This window comes from Zonotrichia albicollis, chromosome Z (assembly GCF_047830755.1).
Source record: "Zonotrichia albicollis isolate bZonAlb1 chromosome Z, bZonAlb1.hap1, whole genome shotgun sequence".
NCBI lineage: Eukaryota > Metazoa > Chordata > Aves > Passeriformes > Passerellidae > Zonotrichia > Zonotrichia albicollis.
The window spans coordinates 69,768,979-69,789,589 of NC_133860.1; the positions used below are offsets into that span (position 1 = coordinate 69,768,979).

Consider the following 20,611-nt stretch of genomic DNA (forward strand, 5'->3'; position numbering starts at 1 on the left):
TGTCAAAATGCCTGGCTGTCATGAGGAGGGAGCTAAACCAGGAGGAAGGATGCAAAATGCCTGTAACTAAGTAATGCTGAATTGATGCCTAAATTAATAATGGCAAAAATATTCCTTCCTGCCATTCTATGTCTTTTTTTCTGTTTCTTATAAAGCCTGTGACTCTTTATGGGTTTCAGGAGACATCGTGATGGTTAAATACAAAAGAAATGTAAATGTGTTTTTTCAGTGAGGGTAACATGATGGGTGACTACAGGAGAAAAGTAACTAAGTTTTCCAGTGGTTTTCCACTGAGAGTACTGGAAGAAAAGTGGATGAGAAAGGTGGGTATAAAAAACAAATGCTATAGACATGGCTATGGAAGTTTAGCATGTTAATTATATTTTTAAAAGTCTTTTTAAGTCTTAAAACAATAATGTAAAAGCATTAATAATTATTGTTTTCATGAAGACTGGAGAAAAATGGCTTTTACAAGTGTTTTGTGTGCAAAATAAATACATCCAGAAGCATGCAGACATGCTATTCCAGATTTTTTACATTTAAATCTGCTTTCTTAAAATTTAGTCCCCTGAAGCCCAGTATTGTGTGCTTTGCTTCTGAAAATTAGGTAGAGATTGTCCTACTTGTTGCTATAGAAAGCAAAGCAAAGCTGAGGGGAAAACTTAACTGGATGCTGCAAGATTTTTTTAAATGTGGCACACCATAGAAGTAAATTCCTTTGGATTAAAAATGTAAAATATATTGTCAGCATGTTCTTCATCTCAGGAGAGGCTTTTGATTGAGTTTTTGGGGTTTTTTGTTTTGTTTTATTTTGTGTGAATGATTGAGAGAGATGAAGATTGCTACATGATCCTATGGTAGTTTTGTTGTTATTTTAGGTGACTTCTGACATCATAGCAGTTTGTTTCCCATGTGTACAACCTGCTTTATGAAGATGAAGCATTTCTGGCAGTGAATTTAAATCAAGATTTTGTCCACCAGAAAAGTTCTTTAGCAAACTCTAGAGTCAGACCATGAGCTCTCCATGAAAAAAAAAGACAAGCATGAGTTTTAACATCTGCAGGGGCTTTACCTGCAAAATTGTAAAAAAAGGATCTTTTCTCAGTCAGTTTGGTACAAATTTTTCACATAAATAAATGGCACATGAAGCTGCTGGTGGGTTTTCACCATGTCCATAGTTTTGACAAGCTGGTTGAAGTGGATTAGCATATCTCCACTAGTATCAATGAGATCTGGATCAAGTCTTTGGAACTGAGTGGTTCTTCACCTTGTGTACCAACTATATAAATCCTCTGTTGCAAAAGTAAAATTTGCAGTTAACACGACAGCTAATATAGGTAGCAATGTTTCTATGGTGTTTTTTTCCTAACTCTGTACCATGTAACTTGTCTTCCTTGAATTTTAAACTCAACTCTGGCAGAAAAAGAAACCCCAGAAGCTAAAAAAACCAAAACAAGACCAACAAAAAAGTTTTCTCTGTATTTCTGCACCATTCCTGAGGAATTTCTTTAACAAATGAAGTTGTAGGGTGAAGGTGGAAACCTAGATTCAATTTTGACATATGCAGACCAGAAAAACAGGGATGTAATTTTACACCTGTACAAAAACATCCATCCTTCCCATCTAGATGTTATCTGAGGCTTTAGAAAATAAGTTTTTATGCTAAATCAGGCTCTTTCCTATTAAGTCCAGAAGTATTTCTATAATACATTTGTTGGAATATTAGAAAGTGATGTACAACTTACTCTTTTTTCCTGATCTTCTTATTGGAATAGCCGTCCCCTGAAATCCTTAATCAAAAGTTTTCTACTGCAATGTTCTTTGTTTACCTCTGTGGATCACATAGTGTCGACTTTCACTACCTTTTCAGAAACACAAAGCCTGGATGTTTTTGCAGACATATTGTTCCTGAACTGTTACCATCTCAAAAATTGAAAGCAGACAACTTATCATTCTGTGAGCTTTTTTGTAGGTTTTCTCCTCGAGAAGAAAATATTTAAATTCTTGAAACAGTACATCAAGGATAAAATGAGATAGCAGTATAAAGCAAGTGTTAATTTTTGAAGTGAGGAGAGGTTAAAATACTCAACATTCGTTTTAATTACCTACTTTGTTCCTGGTGGCTCTCCAGGGCTCCAAAGCTTCACATTTAACTACTTAAGTCATTCCTATAAAGTAATTTCTTCTACAATTAACTTACAAGTTTCAGTCTTAGTACCTGTGAGGTTGTGAATAAGCATCAGGATTTCTAGCATCATAAATTGCTCCTGAAGTCTTGTCAAACATGATTCCTTTAACTGGACTTGAGCACAGCACTCCTATTGTGACAAAATCAGGCATCCCCTGTGTCTCTACACTTGGATTTTAATGGATAGTACACACTGTATTTGTCACATGTCAAACAAATTTGACTTTAGTTCTCAGAATCAGTTTCAAATTAAGAAGGAGTGTAGGAATATTTTCTCCTTTTTTTAATTCCTTCTCTTCAGTTATGCTGTGAAATTCATTCTGCCCAAGCCAGTGTACATTGCAAAGTGCTTTCCCTGTAAGAAAAAGTATTTTCAACATTTTAAACAAAATTATCTACTCCTCTCCCAATGCAATAATATTGTGTATAAAGTGCAGTTTGCAGCAATTGCAAATGTTCAGAGGTGGTGACATGTTACTTGCCTTTGTTTTGCTCAGAGGGAGAAGAAAACATAGAAGCAAAAATGCACAAAGCTCATCAGGTCATAACCCACATCTAAATAAGTTATTTGTTTGCAGATTTTGACCTATGTAAAGCCTTTCAAGGGATGTGTATCCAAAGGGCAATATAGAGGCTTCTTCTACTAATGTCTGTTCACTCATCTACCACTATCACAAGAGTATAAACATTACAGTGGGAAGGGCTAATATTGTTTTTCTGCTCCCTCTTTGGCTCAGCCCTCTCCAGCTGACTTCTCTGTGCTGCCTGTGGAAAATGTCTGGCAGGTTCCTCGATCATTTCACAATTGCTTCAGGGAAGAGCCCTCTCTGCCCTCTGCAGTTGTGCTCTCGCTCTCTCCCACATTCTCTGCTTCTTCAGACCCACAGGGGTCCAGAAGCCCTTCAGATTCTGGAAGTGCTTCTCACTCAAGCAAAGACCATGGACAGTGAGAAGGATGTGGTGGAAAAATCACTGTGATGAAAAGGGTTCAAAAGCCCATTCAACTTGGAGAAGAATTACAGCATGTAGGTTACAGATAGCTTATAGATATAGATAAGCTGATCATACCTGCAAAGTACTCAGCAACCAGAATATTTGGTTGATTGTCTTACAAGCTGCCATGTTTTCTTCTATCAGCCTAAAATCTGCTGCAGATAGCCCAAATTTCTCAACCTGAAACAATGCTGACTGCATAGTGGAGTGTGATCCGGTCCCCAGGGAATGAGAAGGCAGCAGCACAGATTGATTTCATCAAACAGGAAATTGTTTTTTACTGGGTTTGTAGGTGATTTGATGAAAACAGAATTAGGACTCTGCATAAAAATGGAAACATCTTCAGGCCAAAACCCTAGGGTTTAGTTTGTAACCATGCAAAACAAAGACAGAGCAGCAACTCAACAATTCCAGTGCAGATGTTTTAGTAAAACCAACACCTGACTGTAGTTTGAGAAGTTAAATTTTTTATCCCTGGTCTGAAATTTATTGAATAGGAAATGTTTTAGTCAATAAGACTAGGACTTGGTGGGGAGTTGAGAAGCTGATGTTATAGAAGTGAGTATAATGTTGTTAAATATATGGTTTAGCCTAGTATATGGTCTATAGCCATATCTTATATATACAATTTGGACCTGACAGGTTTGAAACAAATAAGCAGTGTAAAGCATAGAGAAATGGCAAATATCTACCATCTGTGTCAGTGTGGGCAGATGTGCTGATTTTATGCAGACCTGCACTTATTGTAACAATTTAGGAATTGGCTCCTTCTCTTGGCCATTAACAAAAATCTGCTGGGGGTTTTCTCCCCTGACATCCAAAGAAACATTCTGAACACGCTCACGCATGCAAAAAAAAAAAAAAGGTGGAGGGGGAACTTTTGCCCCCAAAAAGTACAAAGAAAGGGTGTTCCCTTGTAAGTGCTAGTAAGTATCCATGCAAAATTGCCATTTCCTTGTCGCATGTGGTTTGTTTCTCAAAAATTCCAGAAGATAAAGTACAAGAACTTTTCTACATTGAGGCTACTAGTACTGCATGTCTTTTTTTCAAAACTTATTGCCATTAACTCTAAGCTGTTTATTGGTTAGTACTTCACAGGTTAATTGAGAGTATAGCATTGCTCTGACTACTGTCAGGCTCCATGTCAGCTCCAGTTTTTGGTTTTATGGCAGAAAAGTGCTTGCTGCATTCTAACTGTGTTCCCCCAGAACAACTCATATCTGGAAATATACATAGGTGGTATTAGAAGCTGTGTAGAGATAGAGGCAGTATTCTGGTTAGAGGCAGTATTCTGGTGGAACACAGAAGCACCTACATGATGGGCTGGAAGTACCCTAAGTCACATGAATTTAAAGACATACATTCTGAGTTTTATGCCTGTATAAAAATATCTGGAGCTCTGGAAAAAAACACTGGCCTGTTACTGTGTTTTCTTTATCTATGCCTTGTTTCACACATTGCCCTCCTGCTGACTTCAGAACATACCATGAAGCCTGTGCAGGCATGGGAATGCCAGTCTGCTAAAGCCTGCTGCAATAACTTTAGCATCTTAGCAGTCAAGACCAGTCCATCTGACATCAGCCACACTGTGTATGCTCACTTTGGGGAGTCCAGTGCAGTGAGGAAGTGCTTTAGGAAATTTAAATGCAGTAGGCAATTTGTCTGAATCTTCTGTATCTGTTATTCCTGTGACACAGTGGTGCCTTGAGTCCCAAGAAAGAAGGTATGGAAGAGGGGCTTTCTTGAAGGAGTGTGAAATACTGCAAAAGTCAGTCAGGTAACTCAGTTCACAGGACTAAGGTTTTCTAATACAAGGAGAAAAGTGGGAGGCTGAGTGGCCTTGTTCTGAGGAGTCATGGTGTCAGCACAGGATGTAAGTAGTGCTTGCCAAGCATCATAGTCATTTACCAGAAGAGTTACATGTTCTTAAGCTGGTGTTTTCTTTTGGACTTGCATTATTTTCTGTCTCACAGAGGCATTAATATGTATGCCTAAGCACATTCCAATCCTTTAGGCCTATTTCTGTTGTCAGCTTGCAAAGAATATCACATGAAATGCAAATTTTTCCCTCATTTTAGAATCTAAGCTTTTGCCTCAACTTTTTAGCAAAATATGCTGTCACTTGCAAATCCCTACATTTGAGTTTTTTATGTCATTGTGAATTGTAGAGGAGTAAAACACATATATAAAATTTTATCTCTTTTATTTCTGAATGGAAATTCAAAATGCCTTATGAAGTGCAATACCTTTTTTGAAACATGGCACTTCTATGAGCGCCCATATTCTTCCTGGTCGGCCAAAACCTCTAAAAAATTGTCCCAGTGGCAGCACAGGGGTTCTGGCTAGGTCATGGCACAAGTCACAGTAGGCATTCTGGTTAGGTCATGGCACAGAGGCAAGGACACTTAGTTTTCATTAGTCGCTTCATTTCATAGTGAGAGTAGCCAAGCTGCATTCATGTGTGGCTCTTAATGTGGACCAGTAGCTCAACTTGTGCTCACAGTCCAAACCCATGAGAACAGAAGTAGTGTGATCAAAATTTGTATTGAGAAGGCTCTTACTTGCCTCGGACACTGAGGGACCCTCTGCCAGTGTCTCTTTAGTGTTGCAGCAGCTGAGGGTTCCCATCATGCCCACCTTTTTCACTACCTAGCAGTGATACTCCTTTTCAATACTCATAGAATCATGTAACTGTTGAGGTTGGAAATGACCACTAAGATCATTGATTCTAACTATTAACACTGCCAGGTCCACCACTCAACCACGTCCCTAAGTACCATTCCTACACATCTAGTAATACCTCCAGGTTTGATGACTCCACTTTTCTGGACAGTCTTTTCCAATGTTTGACTTTCTTAACCTTTTGGTGAAGAATTTTTTACCAGTATCCAACTGAAACTTCCCCTGGTGCAATTCAAGGCCATTCCCTTTCATCCTATAACTTGCTACTTGGAAGAGGCTGAGGCCCACCTGGCTACAGCCTCCTTTCAGGGAGTTGTAGAGAGCGATAATTTCCCCCCATGGGCCTCCTTTTCTCCAGGCCAAACATGCCCAGCTCCCTCAGCAACTTGTGCTCTAGACCCTTTTGCATCTTTGCTACCCTTCTTTGATCACACTTCAGTGCCTTAGTGTCCTTCCTGTAGTGAAGGGCCCAAAACTCACCCATGGTAATTGTTCTCCCAGCCCAGATGCCAGAGGAATTTGGCCTGGAAGCAGTAATAAACTATCCTGTGGCCCCAAGAGCATATGTATGGCCCTCAATTACAACTTAAGAAGCGAGGCGTCTTGCTTTGCTCACCTCCAGGATTCTTTACTGTCTTCACTCTCCTGATAGTGCATCACCATCAACAGCATTTTATCATCAGCTGCCTAGACACCTTCCCCTCTGTCTCAGACAAGAAGGCAACTTTGCACTCTGAGAGCCTGTGAGAAGGCCCTTATTGCCTTCTTGTTCCCCTGCTTCTTTTTACCTACTTATCCCTCCAGATGGAGGTGATGGATTACAGCTGTGACTTGTCTGGTTTTTGCCTCAAGGCTGTTGCACAGGCAAGTATTAATGGTAGTAAGTTCAAGGTCTATGAATGCGATGTTTCACAAAGCTGTCTATAACATCTTGAATTTCACTCCCAGTGATGTTAGATATTGATTTATTCTCATTATTTTAAGGTAATTTTTGGGACATTGAAATAGAAAGTGTGGTGCCTTATGCATTCATAATCAGAGTGGTAGTTTATAAAATGTCACTTGCACCCTCACTGGTTCACAGTCTGCAAAAGTAGAAGCAACTAGCTTAGAATTTGGCTCCATCTCAGGAAAAAATGGGATGTTTGTAGGTAGCATTAATTATGTTGTGAAGATAACTATTTGGAATCAAGTGCTATTTAGAAATAGATTTTCTAGCTAAAACTCTGTGGTTTGATAATTTTGAGTGTTGGGTACATTGAGCAGTGATTTAATAATTTTTGCTGCTTACCTTTTTTTTTCCATTTTGCTTCAGATTGCGGTTAAAAGTGTTCCCTCCTTCTTATTCTCCATCTCTGAAGATGTGTGTAGTCTTGTTTATGGCAAAAGAGCTTAGAAAAAGAGCTGTATTTAAAGAAGAAGGTAGGACTGGAAATGTAGCAGTCCTTTCCTCCCAAAACATGCAAAGAATCTCACTGCCCTTTAGAAAGACAACAAGTTTCTGCATTTTTAAGGTGGAAAATTTGCCTTTCAACCAGAGAAAAGGATGGAGAAGTGAGACACAGAGCACAGATTCACTTAAATGTGCAGAGAGGTTGAGACAGTTCCTGGGAAAACCTCACTCTGGTGTTTCCCTGCTCCCTTTCTGGTAGCTGCCACAGGGGGGTTCGTTCTGGTTTAATCAACTGCTCTTCAGTAAAGTCCTTGGACCTTACAGGTGCTACTTTATCACTTTCTGTCAACACTGATAGCAAAATGGGGGCTTTAGAAATGTAGGACTCACTGCCCTGGAATTCCTTCTTTACGGGAAGATTCCTGCATTGCAGAAAATTAGGTCATTGAAGAGTGGCTGTCTAGTGGGGGATGAAAAGCATGGTTCAGAAATGTTTTAAATGGCAGTTCTTCAGAGAAGGAAGCTGTGTTACACCGAGGCCTGAGGCTCTATATTTGGTTAAGGTACTGTAACATAATCTGTTTTATCTTTCACCCCTTTAATTTGCAGCAGTAATGTTCACTTTGTTGACAGCCACAGTACTTAGTATTTAAAAATACTTTCTTCCATTCAGATCTGCAGTGACCCTCTTCCAGCAAGGGTCAGATCTGTTCTTAAGGACATCTTTTATATCTTGCAAAGGAATGGGGGCAGGGGGGGCCAAGGGCAACTGGAGAAAATGAAGTGAAAAGCTGTCAGTTTTCCAAATGTTTCTTGAGCAAGCAGCAGTTAGTAGTGAGCATACTGACTTTGTTGTTATCTCAGTGCTCTGGCTTTCCATAAACAAGACTTTTTTTTGGTATACATATTTGGAAAATATTAAAAGAATTCAGGGAATCCTGTCAGTTTCCATAAGAGTTTTGCTTGAGGAATGAGGAGTGGGATTTATGGCATTTTTCACGGTAAATCAGGAGTCTCAGTGGTGATTCCAGGAATTAAGAAGGAACTATAACATCAAGATTACAACAGCTTACTGAACTCTATGCAGGAATAGTTGGGCTAGTTTCACAATATGTAAAAAGATAGTTGGCAAAACCACCACTTTTTATGGCCTGATTACTGGCCTGAGCCATTGCATGTCCTCCAGCAGTCTTAAGTTAACCAAAAGCTCTGTTTCCTACTCTGGGCTGCTAAGTAAATAAACATGGAAATAGTGACATATGTTCTCCATCTGCACAGTCATGTGCTATATCTTCAGTGCTCAGAAATGTTACTTAATAGGAGTATAATCACTGTTGTTGAAAAGTATATTTAATGATAAAAATAAGGGATGTGGAAATGAGGCCAAGTTTGGCACCTAATGCAGTAGTGACAGTTTATTGAGGGTCTGGCAGAAATAGCTTCTCTTTCCTGTTTATAATAACTTTTACTTGCTGCATTCCCCATCTGTGATTGAGCACTGGCACTGCTCTGATCTGCAGAGAAAGGAGGCAGAAATAGGTATCTGGTTTTTTTTTTTGGTTTGGGTTTTTTTTAACTCCAGGATTATAGGCACCAGAAGCTGTAAGGAGTGGGTGTTGGAGACAACAGAAGAAAAGGAGTATTTCATGTTAGGCTAGCAAAATTATTCAGGAACATACAGGGCTCTGTTCATATTTTGCCAGAGAGAAAATTCACAATTTTTGTATCAATGAGAATGAGAAAATCTGAGAATGTCTCTTGACTACTCCTGGATTCCCTACACAACTGGTTTCTCTCAGGAAAGCCAGTTTGCTCACTGAGTTTGAGCAGAGAGTAATTTTTGGTTACTATTAAGTCCCAAGAATCACTGAACACAAAACTTTTCAAGTTGCTGAGTTGGTAAACGTAGTGGAAATGGATCTTGAACCACCAGGCACGTTCTTCCCTGCAGTAACCTATTAGTGTTGTGGAGATTGGGATGCATGCTTTGTCAGCTTCTAAACCCTTCTCCCTTATTTTGTTAAACTGAGCAACCCCAGGAGAAGGTGATGTGTTGAGTTAGCTGTAACATGAGACTCCTGCTCCCTGCTTCTGGAAGAAAGTGCAGGCTGTGCTGAGCAAGTGCTGGCTGGATTTTGGTAATTTCAGCGAGTCCCAGGGGTTGCAGGCAGTGGAGATTCTCACTTCTGTCCACATTCCTCTGGGTGTAGCACATTAGTTGTTAAAGAATGGGTTTTTCATCGCAATTCAGACTCCTTGCTTGCCAAGTTGTCCCTCTTTCAAGCTGTGGATAAAGAAGTCTATTTCTTGTTCCCCAGTGTGTGCCTCTAGGTCATGCAGCAGTTAGCTGAGCAGCACAGATCACAGCCCAGGGGAGCTTTTCAGCTCTTCCATATCTAACAGCCATCACTTGGGATCTGACCTAGGGATAATTTTACCCCTTTAGGCACCTAGTTGCTGATTATTAGTCCTTCCTGTTAGGGAGGCAGGTGATAGGTTGGTGCAAACATGTCCTTTTCTTGTCCTTCTCTTTTCCTTCTTGACCCAGAACCTTTTGTGAAAGGATGAAAAGACAAGTAGAATTATTTGATAGGTGGTAAAATGGTTAGACCAGGCCTAGAGAATCCTGGGCTTCCAGTGCCTTCAGACAAGAGAGGTACTAGATCTCTCAAGCAGGTGTTTACTCATCTGTGTGTAGCACAAATGAAGCAAAATGTTTGGATTCTCTTTAATGGAATTTTCTTTACATCAGTCAGTCAGTTTGTTGGGTTTTTTGAATTTGCTGTTCTAGAAAAGAATGTGCACCCTCACTGGCACAATACCAAAATGGCAAACAAGTGCAACTAGTACAGGATGGCAAAGCTCCTTTTCAGTGTTTACATATTTAAATAGCAGGATGCCATCCAGGGCACTTAGAACAGTTGTATTTAGAGTAGCATGTGCTATCACATCAGCAGTGATCAAGGTTTGCTGAGGAATGTGTGTCTGTGATTATGATAAAGACCATGTCTAGAGAAGCCTACTGTATAGCAGTGCTGCTCTGAGCAAAGGATTTTCAGAATTTATTGTATTTCCCCTTTTTGTATAAGGGTCTCACTCTACGTGAAGTTGTAGACAAAAAAAACCCCTTCACTTGCATGGAAATAAATTCATATATAATCTTTATTTGCTTAACAAACTTAACAATATTAACTGAATTAATTTCCCAGAAAGAATTTTTTGTAGTTTTGGAATTAGTTTTACACTTTTAGCATGATAACTTCTATAAGTACATGGGGACATGAGGACATAAATCAGTATTCAAGTTTTAAAAATCAGAAGTGCTGGTATGAACTGATATCTGTCACTGATAGGCATGTATATGTTTGGGCGTCTCCTCCAATGAATCACCAAGGCTGGCTTTTATGTCCATACAAGCAGCAAACCTGTAACTGCCTGAAATGCACTGACACTTAAACCCAAAGAGCTTCACTTCAATACCTGAATGTCACTTCTGTATATAGATACTGCACAAGTTGTCAGGATCTATCTTGCGGTTTTTGTAGTTTGAATGAAACATAAGTAGATTTCTTTTAAAGTTACAGTGCATGGAATCAGGAATTTTTTTCTCATTCTTAAGTAAGCCACATGCTTTGAAGCAAAAAGAGAAGTAACCTGTAAAAGTCTATCTAGTAACCTCTATCAGTAGTCTTTGTTTTTAGGATTGTAAAACATATAAAATACATCTCACTGCTCTATGTTCTTACAATGCAAGAGTGGATCAAGTATGAATCTGTTTAAGGCACTTAGCTTGCTTGTAACATGTAATAGTTGGCCTTCTTCTTAAAAAAAGTTTTAAAAGTGAGCATAGATGCATTTCCTCTATATTGTCAATACTGCTGCTGTGACCAAGGAGGGTGTTTGGCATTCAGAGTCATTGCTTTGCAGTAATCCTGTGTGTGAATGTGCTGGCCCCAAGCCTACCCAAAGATGCTCAGGTTCTCATTGGCATCCTAACGTGTACAAGCTGTGATGCCTCCTGGGCTTATATTCTTCAAGCAGGCAGATTGTTCTCCACATTGTGGATGCTCGCAGCAGCAGGATGAGATGCTCACCCAATGATTGGATCTCCTTCCAGGCAACATATTCTGCCCCGTGGGAGGGGATCCAAGATTCTCATTTTTATCAAGAAAACGTTTTTTCTTCTGAAAGTTTGTTATGACTGTTTGAAGTGCTTAAAAATCTAGTGCTAAATCATCTCAGAGTGTTGTAGCAAATTCTGCAGACTACTTGGCAGTGGAATATTTCAATTTTGCTGTATGCCACCTCAACTTCAATGTTTGGATGAGCCATCCCCTATGTATCATGCAGAGCCAGCTAAACTTCTGGATTGTTTCAGCCTGCTGCCTTTGCCTGAGAGAAAATTTGTAGAACTACTAGGGAGATGGAGGAAAATACATAAAATAAGACCAGAGACATCTAGCTTGTTAAATTGCTAATCATGTTGCTTTGAGAAGGATGCTTAAAAAATACTGACAAAGTGCAGATGGATGAGGAGGTTCAATGCCATCTGAAATTAATGCAGAGCACATGCTGGGGATAATAGGAGATATTAAAGAGCTAGAGAACATGCTAAGACTTAGAAATCCTTCCCTGATCCCTACACATAAAGGCAAGCTCAGGGTTTTCCTTTGCAATCTTTGTACAAGTCATACATGTCAAATGTTTAACTAAAGCCACTTCCTTGCCTATTTTTTGTAATCCTAGCATGCTCCTGCCTTGGTTTTCTGTTTAGTTGGTTGTTGTTGTTGTTGTTGTTGGTTGTTTGTTGTTTTGCTTGAGAGTTTTTTGAAGCATCATACATGTTGCAAACTGCAGAAAGGTGGATTACTGCATCTGCCAAAAGTTTAGATTTGTTATTCCTTATCTTTCTAAAGGCATTTCATAATCACAATGTGGGCAACCTGACAAACGTACCATACAGAAGATCTTAAGAAAAACCATCTTCCTAGATAATAGAGGTGACAACAAAAGCTGTAATTTCTGGAAGTAATCTCTACAATAGAGACCCATCATGTGGAAAGTCTTAGAGAAGCAAGCTTAAAGATCTTTATGTGCTGGCACATTAAAATATATTTCAGAGGCCGTGATGGTCTCTGGCCAGTAATCCTACTGGCCCAAGCTGAGAAGGACTCATAAGATGGTTGCAGCAAAAGCCATGAGATGTCACTGTGAAATACACAGAGATGGCAGAGGTCTGGGGAGTTCCATGCAGCTGTGGCCTCCCATTTGTAATTCACGTTCTTCCATTGCAGAGGTTGCTTACCCTTAAAGTGTGCAACAGCAGCAGGACGAGTTTTGGAGGCAGGAGGCACTATGAGCAACACTGTATGCTGGTACTGTAGGACATCCCAAGAAGTCTTTGACTGCTTGGTGTGGAATGGGATCTCCATTTCCTACATAACTCCATGGCTTATCATTGTAAAGTGCATTTTATTTGGCAGGCTATTGTCAAAAGAAATTCATACTAGCCCTTTGTTCCTACTGCTGCTTCTAAGCAAGGGAGTGCTTGGCTCTTAGACAAATCTGATCATGCAGTACTTTGTCATGTTGAGAGAGGCAGATATGAAAGTAGAAAGGTGTAGCACGATACTGTACTGTAATTTATCCATGTATCCTTAATTATTAAAATTTTAATTCCCAATTAGTAAAATAAATAAGTTTTATAGTCAGATCTATTCGTGGTGGCAAATCTAATACATGACTATTTGCAAATACAGCTACCAGAGCACTTTCTTCACTCACTTGAAGGCTCCAGTGACAACTTCTTTTTTTTTTTCCACTGTTGCCGATGCATAGCAATAATAGGTGAAGCAAAGGAGTGGAAGGGAGAACACGCAGCTTCAGACTGCAGTTCTTCAAGGACATAAATGTGACTTAATTTGAGGCTTTGGTTGTGGATCTTCCACATAACTTCCAAAAAATTTACTAGAAACACAAGAAATCATTTTAGGTCTAGGATCCACACCTAAAAACCTCCATATCCAGTGTCTGGGGATTCTGTAACCTATGGGTTCCATCATTTTTAGTGGACGCCAGGAAACCAAGTAAGAGCAGGTATTCATGATATACTGTGATTCTGGGACAGATCTGTCAAGTACCTATCCATGCAATCAATATCATAAAAATAATTACAGTAACATAAACACAACTTGCTTAAATGGCAAACTAGGGTTTCTTTCCTCATTGAAGGTGTTTGGAGGCTGAGTTACAAAGACTATTGGAGATTTGCATGGAAGTGTCATTTCATTTAGGCTTTGCGCTTTTGAGGAAAAAGTGAGAATTATAGACTACAGTCATCAGAGTAGCTGTGTATCAACAGAACTCAGGGTGATGCAGAAGAGAACAGGATATTGCCTAGCTGATTCCTGCCATATCCCACAAAAGATAAATCCTTAATCAGATCCTTCATTAGCATATAGTGTGGAAAAAACGGTTCATGCCAGGGATTACTTAGTAAAGGTAGTTAGTGGAAGAAATTATGCATTGAAGAAAAATACTAAATCCCTCAAATTAATCTTTCAGATACGTGAAGTTTGAGTCTCCTCTTTCTTAACAGTGGGATAATTGAAGAATAATTCCATTTCAGTGACTTAGAGCACTGGACTAGTTGGAGAGGGAATTGAGTTTGCCTGCTCTCCCAGGATTTTGAAAGTTTTACATTTTTTAAGGCAGAAATGTTTATCCTTAAAATTTGTACTTGTACACTTAGAGGAAGAATTGTGATCCCATGCCACAGTTTTAAAAGTAGCAAATAGCTTTGTCCTATTATCTCCACCTTCTTAAGTCCAGACTGGAGACTTTATGCTATTGTGGGAGTTCAGTGCTAGTTGGTTTAACTTTGCTGATGGCTTTAGTATTTGCAGTTTTAAAAAAGCCAAAGTGCATAATACATATGAATTGTTTGATGAATCTCTGAAATAAGCCTTTGTTTTTGTTGTCACTTTTACAATAGTAAATTCTTGCATAAAGATTAAAATGTCTGTTATTTCATAATTGTAGGAAGGCAGAATAAAATTCCTACTGAATTTACAAGTCTGTTCTTTACTTTTTTAAATAGTCCTTTCTAACATTCCATGTTCCCTGTTTATCTTCAAACAACATGTTGACGTATAGATTTGCTCTCAGTATGGTTGGTTGACTGAAATGTTTTTATGTCTGTCCTGTGGGTCTTTGATTCTAGCAAACCCCTGTCATATTTCTTTTCTAGTGATTTCTTTTCTATGTGCAACTTAAGTATAAGTAAGAAAGTGCATTCTATTGGTGGCCCAACATGTCATCAGGCCCAGTAATGTTCAAAACCAGAATAGACATGCTCTATTTTCTTACAATTTTTCAGTCAGTTATACACCCTAGGAGAGCATATGTGAGGAGGAAAAGGCAGGAGGCATGCTGAAGTAACCATGTATTACTTCATTTTCATTTCTGGTCAGAAATTTAGTGCACTGTTCTTAGTATAGACCGTAGAATATGCATGTGAATTGTTGATGAATATCTACCCTTTTATGAAAGCAGGTTGTTGATGACAACTTCAATATGACCCATCTTTGTGTGCTTGGGGAATTTGGGCCTTGTGCTTTTTCAAGTTCACACATTAATCTCTGCTTCCAGATATATTCCAACAAAGAGGTAATCCTCTTGTGTAGCTCAGTGTTCACTATTCTGGTCTCAAGAGGAGAATTACATTAAACAAAAAGCAATTCCTTGCTCCTCCCCTTGCTTATGGGCAGAGAACAACATGGTTCACATATATAGAAATTCACATCTTTTGTTTTCAAAATCATGTTTGCAGTGTGCATATGAGTTTCCTCTCTCTTTAAAGACTGATACTGTTAAAATTGTTTTCCCATTTTTAAATTCTTGCCTCTTTTTGTTAATCTTGATAGTGCTAAAATGGTGATTATTTACACTGGGTTTATTCACACACTGTTTTGAGGCTTTTTACACCTGGAGATGGCTGGAAAGGGAACCAAACCTTGAAAAAAAATTTATTTTTACAGATTAGGACCAAAGAATATGATCTTTCCCTGTAGTAAGTTTTTTGCTGGTACAATGCATACAGGTGACTAGAGTGAAATTTGGCACTGCTTGATCCTAGAAAATTCCCAGCTGTATGATCAGTCATGGATTGAGCCACACGTACTCTTCAGATGTGTTTGTCCCTTAAGCTCTGTCTTAGCTTTGAATCCATCACTGAGTGTGGGCTTGGGCCATGCTGTGGTCCTGGCTAGGATGGATCTGCCATCTAGCTGGATCAAATGTGGACAGTCCAGAGCAGATGGCCAGGGCTCTGCTCATCCACAGCTGATTCTGGATGGTTTTAACATGAGCTGTGGCCAGACTAACCTCTGTGACTGTCATGGAAATGATGGAAATGTGCAGTGTGCTTATGCTCTATTCTTAAATCATCTCTTTGACCTCTCAGGATAGGCTGTGTGATCTCACACACTTGGAAGTGTCTCTGTAAGCCAGTGCTTTCTGGCAAAGATTCTGAATGAAACTCGTGTGGAGTTTCGTAGTTTGAATATGTCTAGGGCATATGTGGGATCAATGAGCAGGGATTCAGACTTGAAGAAAATTCCACATAAAATGCCAAGTTAAGGATATACTTCAACTTCCTGTAAAGGCAGTGATAAGCATTTGAAGCATACATAAAGAACGAGGACATTTGGGAAAACATGTTTTTCTCGGTAGAGACATTAATAACGATCTTAACAGTGTTATTTACCTCCTGCTGCTTGACTGGAAAGCGCAAATTGTAAGTGTGATTTCAGAATTAATCATTTTCTTCAAAGCCAGACTGATTCAAAGCTCTAAGCAAATTACTGGGTTTATTGTTAGAAATGTTCACATCATAGAATGGGTGATTACTTCTATTCCACAGTTCTCAAAACAGAGAGGAAATTGCTGCTGTGTTTTTTTTTTATTTTAGGTGAGGTTGAAAGGAAAAGAGAAATTAGGTTGAGGGTTTGTTGGTTTATGGGGGGGATTTTTTGGAATGGAACACCTAGTTTAGATGTCATTTTATATGCCATACATGGAAAAGAAGAGGCTAATTTACTTCAGCTGGCATATGGAGGGCATCTCTGTCACAGAGCAGGTCCCCTGTGATGCTTAATTTACACTCTTTCCTGTGTCCTCTTGGATGCATTTCATCACTTTGTGTTGGATACAGTTTTAAAAAGGATGCACAGAGACCTTCACAAAGTGCCAGATGGAAATATTTCAGAGATTTCAGAGCAATGCTTCTGATACTCTGATCATCTAAAGCAGGAGAGAATATTTTGGAGACATGCGATGTCCAAGATGGGAATTTCTGCACAGAGCAAAGGATAGAAGCAGAAGTCCAAAAAATATTGCCTTGGATGGGAAGAACAGGTGAATTATATGAAAGGGACTTTTTTTCCCAATACTTTTCTGAAAATCCCAAAACAAAAATTAAAAAATCCCTTCTCTAAATCAGATTGGATTTTTCTGCCCATTTCATTCCTGAATTGCTCTCTTTTGTATTTATATCTCTTACTGAACAGGCATTGTCTCCTTAAAAGTGTGTTTAAAATACAAATTAGTGAATCCAATTTCAGCACCCAAAACTGCCTCTTAACTGGAAGCCACTCAGTTGCTTTCTTCAAAAAAACCACTCAAAGTTTTTTGAAAAACCAACAAAAGTATTTTTTCTGGAAGGTATCCAAAAAATCATCCTCCTTCTGGAAAGTGCCACCTGTTCATATTGGCTGATTTTTTGGGGGGGTATATTCCACAAAAATTGGCTTATGTAAGTAAATTCTCTCATGACAGATGAGGAGAAAGGAGAATGGATTTTCTTTTGCCTTTGTTTTTTTTGGTTTGGTTTCTTTTTCCAGTTGCCTAGAAAGCAGTAGGTTTTCATTAGGAAGACAAGAGGCAGAGTATCTTTGCATCCAAGTCTGAGATAGACCAAGTTGGTCTTATAGCTTCCAAAGAGGAGGTTGATACTGCCAGAATATCTGAGCTCCAGTAAATACAGCTCCGTAGGAGAGACCAATTCCACAAGCAAAGCACACCTCACTGTGTAAGGAGGGAGTCACTGGAGCCTGGTTGTGGTTGTGCTGTTCTTCATCCCATTCACAGCTGCATCAAATGGTACCAATTGGCTGAGGGGAGAATGACAGGGCCTGACCTGCAGTCTGAAGGAGAAAATGTGGCCATTTTGCTGACAATTAAGTTAATGGAGTGAGAGTTTTTTGGCCAGGTTTCAGTGTTCCTATTGCATAATAGAATATTTCCTGAACTTTTCATTAGCAGTTACATTTTTCAGCACAAGTGTCTTTGCGTTTCAAGTGGTAATCTGGTCAATCAAAATTTCACTTTAGCAGCAGTTGCTGTGTTGTCTTGTTGATTAGTCACTCCCCTAATTCACACATCTTGTGAAAGAAACACAAATAATTATAGTGATTTCCTGAAGACAAGAATTCAAGGCAGAGAGCAGTAAGGTTTAGAGCTATCAAACCCATCTGAAGTTCTCTGGTGAGAGATGCCTTTTCCCTGTGCATTTTCTCTGCCTTAGAAAAACGTCACCTGAATGTTTTTAAAGCCTGTGTGTGCAGATGCACAGAATTAATAATATGAAATGCAATGTAAATGAGTGTAAAGGCCTCAAGCAGTAGTTGCTATGATTAATTCCTTCATTGTTTGTGCCTCTCACATTTCAGCACATCTAGTATATAGATCACATATATCATATGACCATAATGTGTAAATCAAAGGCAGGAGTTTTGCTTGCTTGTATTAGCTTTCAGCTAAGAATCTCTATGCATTAAACATCTTGTAGTTTTGAATGGCAAGGATTAAGTCTGAACTGATTTTTTACAGTTCTGAATCAAGAATGTCTGCATAAGGTCTGCACAGGTTTTGTCAGTGAAAATCTGGTGTGTCTTCTGGGACTGGGTTTCTTTTTAAGATGATTAATCATGGACTTAATGTCAGTCCCCAGACAGTCACTATAGATAACTCCACCAGGTCTGGTAGGCGTTAGTTCAAACCTGTTAAGAAGTCTGCAGTACTTCAAGTGGACAATGCTCCTGCCCTAGGTGGCACTGAATATATAAATGAAAATGTAGAAAGAGTAAAACAAGACACCTGAAAAAATGCGCTAGGTGAAAGGTGAATGTCCTGATTTCTTTCTGTTTTCTTTTGCTGAAAGCTTGTCCACCAGGAACGTACAAGCCTGAAGGTTCACCAGGTGGAATCAGCACTTGTATCTCGTGTCCTGATGAGAATCATACTTCTCCACCAGGAAGTACCTCCCTTGAGGATTGCACGTGCCGGGAGGGTTATCGTGCTGTGGGACAAACCTGTGAAGGTAAGTGTTTCCATCCACAAACAGATTACCCCTGGAATGCACAGTGCAGTGCTGGAACAATTTTTTAATGTGGTTTTGTACTGTAAGGGACATGTCAAATTGCATACAAGATTCTCTCTGTCATTCCAAACCTGCAAAAATGCCGAGGTGCAAGCTGAGTTAGAAATTATAAAAGATTATTTTCCTTCAGGGGCCTGTTGCACTCCAGCTAGTAACCACTTTGTTGTGGCTGTTTAATTATTTAGTTGTTCACTGCCCTGAACTGAAGCCACCTGAAAATGGTCACTTTGTCCAGAATGTCTGCAACAATTACTTTAATGCTGCCTGTGGAATCCGATGCAAGACAGGATTTGATCTCGTTGGAAGCAGCATCCGGCTTTGTCAACCAAATGGGCAGTGGTCTGGATCAAAGGCTACTTGCAGAGGTATGTGTTTGAAAAGCATTTTTTCTGTTGTTTGTCCTTAGCAGTGGTTTTCTTCACTCATTACATGGTCGGTTGTGCAGATCTGATCCTCTTAGCCCTGTGTGAAAGTTCGTTCCAAAGGTTGGCTAACAACCCGATCACTCTGTTTCCTTCCTTTATGAACTGGAAGAAGGACTTCTGCAATAGAAAAAGCAGAGCAAGATTGACTAGATGGACAGTCTTTTGCAAGTGAATATACAGACTCCTTCCTTAAACCTCTCTTCACCTCTGTCTACCTAATTTCTATGAATTTTTGTATCTACACTGTATAAATCCAGTGAAATCCTACTAAGTATTTAAATATGTAACAAGACCTTGCCACCTGGCTGTTTTAGATCATCTACCACATTGTCAGCATAGAGGGTTGCTGGTCTTGGGAGACATTAGCCGTGGAAGAATTCCATTTTGTTTCCTTTCAATTTCTTCTTACCAAAAATAGGAAAGCCTGGGACTTGAGCAGGGTCTTTGGAAGTCTTTTGAGTGGAATTTCAAAAGGGAATGACTGACAATACCCTAGAATTTCACTATGAAAGCATGTCAGCCCAAAATAAGGTGTGAGACTGAGACACAAGAAAGAGCATCCTGAAAAAAATATTTCTAGATTTTCTGATAGGAACAGAGTTTTGTTTTGCTACAACAAAACTGCCTGAGTTTGTGTTTTTTATGATTTAGAATGAAAACTCCGATCCCATGCCTGTGTATCTGTCTCGTATGTCTTCCAAGGAGAGAATGAAAAAAAAAATTAACCAGGTAGAAGCCTTTATCTCGTCAACATCCACAAGATGTAGTTCAGCATGTTTAATTTGACTTGAATGCCCTTGTCATTAGTGTGCTACACTGGAAGCTAGAAAATAAAAGCCATCAGCTCATTCTGTAACTCTTGTCCTGGCCTTGTGTTCAGGGCAAAAGGCAGGACTGATCTTTGGTGGAATTAGCAATTTATGACAGTACAGCAAACACTACAGCCCTGAAAGAAACAGCAACTTATGGTTCTGGAAGGAGGAATTTGAGCTAGAGATCAGTCTCACAGGATATTCTTTGTATAGCAGTTTACTTCAGCTTAGATTTATAGGAACTTTTCAAATAACCACAGAAATCTTAGGTTTCCTTTGTAGCTTCCACTGACAAGAGGAGAAGGTTTCAATAGAAAATCAATTGTTGGCCAGTACTATGAGGGTATCTTGAGAAGCAGAATTTGGAGCTGTGGACTTTCCAGCAGTCAGAACTGCGTGCTGCTTCAAGCAGACTGGGACACTGGGAAACAGCACCTCTGTTAAAGCTTCTGTCACACAGGCACCCTTTGTGCAAAAAATCTGGGAAAAGCTGCAGTCAGGCACAAAGAAGGGATCCTTTGTCTTCTCTTTCATGGAGAAGTGGAAGATTCTAGTACTTGAAAATCTTGCTGGAGCATTTAAAGGAATTTGTCTATTTGGAGTGTGATCTTTCTTTAACAGGGAATTTGGAAGGTGAGGGAAAAGTCTGCATTGAGATACTGTCTTGATATTGAGCTA

General features: G+C 39.3%; 1 protein-coding gene across 4 annotated transcripts in view; it reads left to right on the plus strand.

The window, feature by feature from the left end:
- The window catches only part of SVEP1 (sushi, von Willebrand factor type A, EGF and pentraxin domain containing 1), a 117,557-nt gene that overhangs the window by 19,704 nt on the left and 77,242 nt on the right, over positions 1 to 20,611 (plus strand). For all 4 annotated transcript variants that reach the window (XR_003381994.2, XM_026797763.2, XM_026797764.2 and 1 more), the window contains exons 4-5: positions 18,478 to 18,636; positions 18,882 to 19,061. Coding sequence is in view for 3 of the 4 variants with exons in the window: in XM_026797763.2 (XP_026653564.2) it covers positions 18,478 to 18,636; positions 18,882 to 19,061 (339 nt within the window). In the remaining variant the exon portion in view is untranslated. The remainder of the gene's footprint in view (positions 1 to 18,477; positions 18,637 to 18,881; positions 19,062 to 20,611) is intronic.